The following is a 7,440-nucleotide window of genomic DNA, read 5'->3' as shown; positions in this document are numbered from 1 at the left end:
TTATTTATTTTTATAATATTTTAATTTGATGGTGTGCGAGCTTGACTTTGAAATTTTTTTTTGGTGTACAAAGAATTCTGGTGGCAACCGACACACCTATCACATTCATAAAATAATACCAAATTAACGCACGCCAAACAAAAGCGAGCCCATGCAGTACTCTTATCCTTTTACTATAAATATATACTTTTAAATATGCAACTAAAAAGTTCATGCCAGCTCTTCAGCTAATTGAACTCTCTTTCCACCAAGTTTCCTTTTACAACAAGTTGATCTTTTTTGGTTTTTATATATATGCTCATCCATTTGGTTCACTTGCCAGAAATTTTAACAATTTGAACACTTCTTCACACTTGAAAGTTGTGACTTAGTCTGGGTTTTTCTTGAGGATTCTGTAATTACACAGCTTTATCTCTTTTGGTCAAACTAGCTAGCATCTTCTGGAAACTTGGGTTCTGGGTTTTGCAAGAAGATTTGGTTGGACTAGTTCGAACTCGACGGCTATGGATTATTCTTCATGGAGAAGTACTTGCTTGGATCTTAATGTTAATGTTGCTTCTGTACCGGTACGTACTTGTGGAAAATTTAATCTAGCATTCCCAGAAGCTAGCTAGCTCTAGCTCTAGCTCTTATTGATATCATATTTACTTGAATTCATCAACTGAGAAGTTTCTTTCTATGTTTTTTTTTTTTTTTGGGTTCCAGATCGAAGAGATGGAAAGCAATTTTATAGACTTTGACAAGAAGCTCTCAGTTAAACAAGAGGTTGGTTCATTCTCTCTTTTCTTTGTTTTTCCTTGTGATTATGTTTTATTTATTTATTTTATTATTCCTTTTGTGGCTGTCAATTGAAGGCTATGAAGTAGAAAGATAAACGTGAATTTATATTAAGTTATTGGCCTAATGAAAATGAAGTTGAGCAAGGTTCTTTTGACTCCAGCAAATAAAATTGGGAGCTTTTTTTTCCCCAACAAAAATGACATTGTTTAAGGTTGCTTCATATGTAGTGCTACTTCCTTCATTGAAGTCACTAAATGTTAAACCAAAATTGCTACTGAAACTTGATTTGTAAAATTTATTTCTTTTATGAAAAAGTTGCTCTTAATTAATTGCATTGCATGTCTGAAAATTGTTTTGGTACTATATTCCACCATCAATGTTTTAAATATATACGGAGTGCTAAAGTTATTGTGTTTAATTGTGTTCAGACTGGTGCTTTGGTGGAGGAATTGAATCGAGTGAGTGCAGAAAATAGGAAGCTAACTGAAATGCTAACAGTGATGTGTGAGAACTACAACGCTTTGCGAAGCCAGTTGATGGATTATATGAGCAAGAACCCCGAAAAGGAGCTTAGCCCCTCAAGGAAAAGGAAGTCTGAAAGTAGTAACAACATTAGTAATAATGCCAATGGAATTAATGGCAACTCAGAGAGCAGCTCAACTGATGATGAATCATGCAAGAAACCTAGAGAAGGGACAATCAAGGCAAAAATCTCGAGGTCTTATGTCAAGACTGAAGCATCTGATACTAGCCTTGTAAGTTATTTACTCGCATAGATCCATATATTACTATATATCTCTCTTTTTTTGGCCGGCCATGCATATTGGGCGTAAATTAAATTTACATGCTTTACTTACTTTCATGACTTTGTAGGTTGTGAAGGATGGATATCAATGGAGGAAATATGGACAGAAGGTCACCAGAGATAATCCCTGTCCTAGAGCTTACTTCAAATGCTCTTTTGCTCCAAGCTGCCCCGTCAAAAAGAAGGTGGGTGATTATATTCAAAACCATGCTTCCCCTAATTTATGATTATCTAAATTGTTTTTCTCCAAAAAAAAAATTAGCACATCTCATCCAACTCACATACATAGATAAATAATCATGTCGCTGATCAATTCTCCCTTAAAATATAATATGGAAAAAGATCATCTCCATTTGAAATGGATCAATTTCATAATTTAGATCAAATTAAACAAAAGTGCACTCCCTGACATATCATTTAAAGTTTTCTGAGACATCTAAAGATGAATACAAAATCTTTTTTGACACTATTATGTTTCCCATTCTGTTTTAATAAATGTATTTAGTAGCAATCTAAAGTGGCTATGGTTAAATTTGGCTGTTCAGGTACAAAGAAGTGTGGAAGACCAATCAATTTTGGTTGCAACCTATGAAGGTGAGCACAACCATCCCCATCCTTCTCAACTTGAGGCAACATCAGGCTCCAACCGCTGTGTGACCCTTGCATCACTCCCCTGCTCAGCCTCTCTCAGCTCATCTGGACCAACGCTCACTCTTGAGTTGACAAAATCTAAGTCCAGTACTAATGACATCAAACCATCAAAACCCAAAATTGATTCACCAGAAATCAAGCAGTTCTTGGTGGAACAGATGGCTTCATCCTTGACAAAAGATCCCAATTTCACAGCAGCACTTGCGGCAGCCATCTCAGGAAGAATGTTACACCAAAGTCAAACTGAAAAATGGTGAATGTCCATAAAGAAGTTACACATCAAGCATTCTGTAATGTCATAGAACTATTTCTAAGATTAGCTAGGATGTTTATGTAAATACAACAATCGAAAAGTGAGAAAAAAAAAATATGTGGAACTTGTATTGTTGAATTTCCTCTAACTGAGAGGAATGTATTTTTCAAAGTAGGACTGCAATTTCAGAAGATTAACCACGAGGCAATCCAAGCTCAATTGAGCCATACCCTTTGATCTATACAGTTTCATGAATGAGAATTAGAATCAGATCCTTGGAAGTGTTTTCAGTGGGATTATTTGGTCCTGAGTCTGGGTACTGAGTTTCTGCTCGTCTTATGTTATGAGTCCCTCTGTGTCAGTTTTTTTTTTTGCAAGTTAACAAAAGCACTATAGTACAATAAAACTAGCAAATTACGTAATTAACCGAGAGCAGTTAGTCCAAACATACCAATTCTTAAACCTACAGGCAATGGCAAGCTCCTGGTCTCAGTCTAATAATTTTTATGATCCTTCCTCTTAATTTTGAACTAATTCTGCCAATGTTTGCTTCTCATTTACTGAAAAATTGCCTTTGTTGTAACACTTACAGATGCTTCAAAGGGCCAACTACATCTATTTTTGAACCATTGAATTAATGTCTCAACCAGTTGAGATAGAGGTTCGAATTCAATATTAATCCTGCCCATGGGGAAAAAAGTTAAAGATCAATTGTGAAAACTGAACCTAAATGAATGTGAAAATTGAAGCTGAAGGTTGGCAACCAAACTCTTCCTTTTTTTTATTATTTTATTTTATTTTTATAATGGGTTTATAACCACATAAGATTCAATAGGTTGAGATAAAGAGGTACTGTTTCCTATGTTCAGGAATGGACAGGAGGAATGCCATCGATCAAACAAGAAAATTAAACTAATAATATTTCGCAGTATCAATTCTGTAAATAACCAAGTCATTTGAGCTTTTCGAGTCACAGATGCTTCAATCTATTTTTTCATATCTACATTTATTTGTACAGAGAAAACTTCCCCAGAATCACTCCACATCATTGAGGTGGAGCCAACAAGAACAGAATTTATTTACAGTACACCAAATACGTAAGATACTAATTCGATGTGAAACTCAATTCATCGATAGTTCTTGCTAGTCCCAAGTGAGTTGTGTCAACTGGTAATTTTTCTTCCATCTTGGATTTATGAGTACCATCTTTTTCATCTGATTTGCCCACGGTAAAACACTCGAATCTGAAGCAACTAATGAGATGGTGATTTGTTAGTCCAGCCACCTGCATAAATGTATGGATGACCGTGGGCCCAACACTGCGGAACACCCCCCTTAACAAGGTCTTTTTACTCATCATTTCGTCTTTTGGAGTTCGGTGTCTTGACTGGAACCTGGCGAGAGTACCGGAATTGGCTAACTATAGGCTTATGGTTCACAAAGTTCCATATGTACTTGCTGAAAAACCCAAACCCGTCAATTACCTGCATAATATCAAAAACATACAAGATTCTTGTTGAATTATACACAAAATGGAGATTTTTTGCTGCCTCTCCCTCATTTTGTTTCTCTGGGGTAGCCATGCAGTTCAAGATTATTTGTGGGTAAAGACGGTTTTTCAACAGTACTAAGCATTATGCAATAGCTTCCTCACCAAACAAATGATCAATAATTCCTAAAACAACCAAAGCACCTCATATTTAATCTATGGTATAGAGTAGTAAAGTTAGATGAACAATAAATGATGGTCTGAACCCTGCACATTTGATTTGCATTGTCAATGATGGCTCGCAGCTTCGCTTCTGATAGTAGAGAGCTGGCTAGGCTTCCTGGTGTGTCTATATTGTTCTCATTGTATTTTGAAACGGCATCTGGGTCAAAGTCCGGAAAAGACCTCCCTGTACTTATACAAGTCATGACAAATAAGCCATAAGTTAAAACCCACAAAAATGCTTAAATGTATTTGATGCATAACATTGTCAAAAGCTAGTGTGGCAAGCACTAGAATATTCCACTGACCATAAACTCACTACACTAGATATTTCGATTTCATCACATGAAGAGTATGACCAATACCCAAATATATGCCTTCTGTTAAGAATTGCAGGCCATGTAAGTTCAGCCAAAGCACCTGATAGGCTGAGCAATTCAAACAGTATCCTGCAAGTGTCATGAATACTTAAAGACTGAGAAAGATATCAGATGCAGTTCAAGTTTAGGATTCAAACCCAGAAGGTAATCTGAACATTTTTTTGAGGTACATACTTGTCATTATGGACTGGGACTGTCCATTCCTCATCATGAAAAGCAGCATGCCGTGGATCTTTTTAACAAACAAAACCTATTAGCACATAGCAATTGGTATTTTAGACGCTAAACATCAACAATTGAAACTGGAAGTGAACACAATATAATGACTGAACCAACTCATTAAAAAAAAAAAAAAGTGTGCATGAAATGAGACTGGAAATATAGAAATCCTCAACTGTCATCTGGATTATGTCAAGTAGTGTTCCACGTATTCTCACATCCTAGGTATTGGATCATACTTAAAATATACCATGGCTGACCCGGTACTAATAGTAAGCTTTGCAATGAAGCTGACACGTCAGCTTGTGTGATGTGCTGTTATTTTACTAGTAAATAGCTAAAGCTAATAGTTTGTTAGTGCTGGTGTAATTGTCGATTAGTATTGATGTAAGTAATTAGTTAGCTGCTGCTATGGTAAAGAGAACCTCACGCATAAATACTTGTAAGGTGACAGAATAGAGGCATGAGAAAATAAGACTACAGCTTTTCTTCTTGAATCTCTCTATTTTTCTTCCTTATCTCTTTCTAGTTCTTAGAGGAAGACTCCCTTGAAGTAGTTAAGAATGTTTACTGCAATTGGTATCAGAGCAACGATCCAGCCATGGCAGCAGGTACCAGCACCAGATATTTCCAATTATCTGAGATAGTTGCTGGGGTAAAACTGAAACAAGATCAACATCAAAGAGCTATGGAGATCAGAACACAGCAACTTACCCAATTATCTGAGGCTGTTAAAGAAATTAGGTCAATTCTACGAACCAAACCCACTAATAGCAATAACAAAGAGGAATCAACAATGACCAATGGAGGTATGGGTTCATTCCCTAAGCAAATAAGATTAGAATTTTCTAGGTTTGATGGGGAAGATCCAATTGGCTGGAAGGCCACACAATAATTCAAGTACTATGATATCCCCAATCATGAGAGGATTCTCATGGCTTCCTATTACATGGAAGTATCTGCATTAGTGTGGTTCTAGGATGCATAGTTTTGATGGGTGGGAATCTTTCTTAAAGGCACACTTCACACTAGGCTGGGGCCAAGTGCTAATGATGATCCTATGGAATGCCTTACCAAACTTAAGCAAACTTCAACTGTGTCTAATTACAAAGCTCAGTTTGAGGTTATATCAATTAGAATTAAAGGGTTATTTGGATCACAGAGGTTGAGTTGTCTCTTGAGTGGCCTTAGAGATGAAATTAGATTACCTATTAGAATGCTTTATCCGTCTTCTCTGCATCAAGCCTTTGGATTAGCAAAGATCCAAGAGGAGTACTGGATTAGTAGTAGGAGAGGTGCCTTCAAACCAGGAGATACAGGGTGGGGCAACAAACCAAACCATCAATACTTGGCCTCCCTAAATCAGATTCCAAACCTAGAGTTTCAATTCATAAAATTAGCCTTGCAATAATATAAGAGGGGAGAAAGAAGGGCTTATGCTATTATTGTGAGGAGAAATGGCATTCAGCTTATAAGAGTAAGACAAGCCCCAAGATTTTCCTCATGGAAATGGTCCATAATGAAGAGAACCAACAAAGAGTACATTTGGAAGAGCTAGAACCAGCAGTGATTGAAGGAAGAATTGAGGAGGAAAGAAAATGCTATGAATTACCTTGAAATATCATTAAATGCTCTCTTGGGAAGCCTAAATCCTGGAACAATGAGGTTAATAGGGTTTATCAAGGGAGTTAGGGTTACCATTCTTCTTGATACTAGCAATAATCATAACTTCATCGATCCCTCTATTATAACCAAAGTTGTCTTAGTGATGCAAGGAGCAACTATGGAAGTCAAGATTGCAGATGAGTCTGTGATAAGGAGTGAAGGGGTATATAATAGGGTACTAATTAAGATGCAGGGTCACACTTTCAAGGTTGATCTATTTGCTTTACCTATGGAAGGTTATAATGTGGTGTTGGGAATTCATTGGCTAAGTACATTGGGGTTAATTCACTAGGACTTTAAACAACTCAGTATGAATTTCACATATGAGGGTCAGCAAGTTTTGTTGCAAGGTTTGAAATCAACGGGGCCAAGTTTTCAAGAGAGTGAATATTTAAAAAAAAAAAAAAAAAAAAAAAATCACCTAAGAAGGGCTTGGTACTAAAGATTATAGTGTCGGAAATATTTCAACATTCACCTCAACCTAATGTAGCCTTGCAAGAGCTATTAAAACAATTTGCTTCTGTATTTGATACACCAAAAGGGCTAACACCAAATAGAGGACATGAGCATCAAATATTGCTTAAGGAGGGCATTCAACCTATCAGAGTTAGGCCTTATAGGTATCCCTTCTACCAAAAGAATGAGATAGAGAAGATTGTGCAAGAGATGTTGGAAACAGGGTAAATAAGATCTAGCCAAAGTCCATTTTCTTCACCTGTGCTTCTGGTTAGAACAGTGGATGGCTTTTGGAGGATGTGTATTGACTACAGAGCCCTCAACAAAGAAATAGTAAAAGATAAGTTTCTTATCCCTTTTGTTGATGAGCTTTTAGATGAACTATGTGGTGCACAAATATTTTCTAAACTAGATTTACGGTCTAGTTATCATCAAATTAGAATGAAAGATTCTAACATTCATAAAAATGCATTTAGAACTCATGAGGGTCACTAGCTTACCATTCCTAAATTGATGGTCA

General features: G+C 36.5%; 2 protein-coding genes across 6 annotated transcripts; one reads left to right on the top strand and one right to left on the bottom strand.

The window, feature by feature from the left end:
• The first annotated feature begins 204 nt into the window (after positions 1–204).
• Positions 205–2,773, top strand: LOC115992643 (probable WRKY transcription factor 40). The gene is made up of 5 exons (XM_031116863.1): positions 205–566; positions 706–765; positions 1,209–1,535; positions 1,654–1,770; positions 2,131–2,773. Exons 1-5 carry the CDS (start codon positions 504–506, stop codon positions 2,491–2,493), a joined length of 930 nt encoding a protein of 309 aa, XP_030972723.1. The 5' UTR covers positions 205–503; the 3' UTR covers positions 2,494–2,773.
• Positions 2,774–3,466: 693 nt separating this feature from the next.
• LOC115992625 lies at positions 3,467–6,632 on the bottom strand. Of its 5 annotated transcripts, XM_031116850.1 has the most exons (6): positions 6,412–6,632; positions 6,008–6,174; positions 5,225–5,460; positions 4,755–4,830; positions 4,566–4,649; positions 3,467–4,387 (listed from the first exon to the last, which is right to left on the bottom strand). In XM_031116850.1, exons 3-6 carry the CDS (start codon positions 5,231–5,233, stop codon positions 4,155–4,157), a joined length of 402 nt encoding a protein of 133 aa, XP_030972710.1. In that variant the 5' UTR covers positions 5,234–5,460; positions 6,008–6,174; positions 6,412–6,632; the 3' UTR covers positions 3,467–4,154. The 5 variants fall into 5 exon arrangements, 2 of the variants coding, with proteins under 2 accessions (XP_030972710.1, XP_030972711.1); XR_004092575.1 differs by having other exon boundaries at positions 4,509–4,649; positions 4,755–5,460; XM_031116851.1 differs by lacking the exon at positions 6,412–6,632 and having other exon boundaries at positions 6,008–6,287.
• Between the last annotated feature and the right edge of the window lie 808 nt (positions 6,633–7,440).

This window comes from Quercus lobata, chromosome 5 (genome assembly GCF_001633185.2).
Source record: "Quercus lobata isolate SW786 chromosome 5, ValleyOak3.0 Primary Assembly, whole genome shotgun sequence".
Taxonomy (NCBI): domain Eukaryota; kingdom Viridiplantae; phylum Streptophyta; class Magnoliopsida; order Fagales; family Fagaceae; genus Quercus; species Quercus lobata.
The sequence above is the reverse complement of the archived record's forward strand: the minus strand, read 5'-3'. Positions and strand labels throughout refer to the sequence as shown.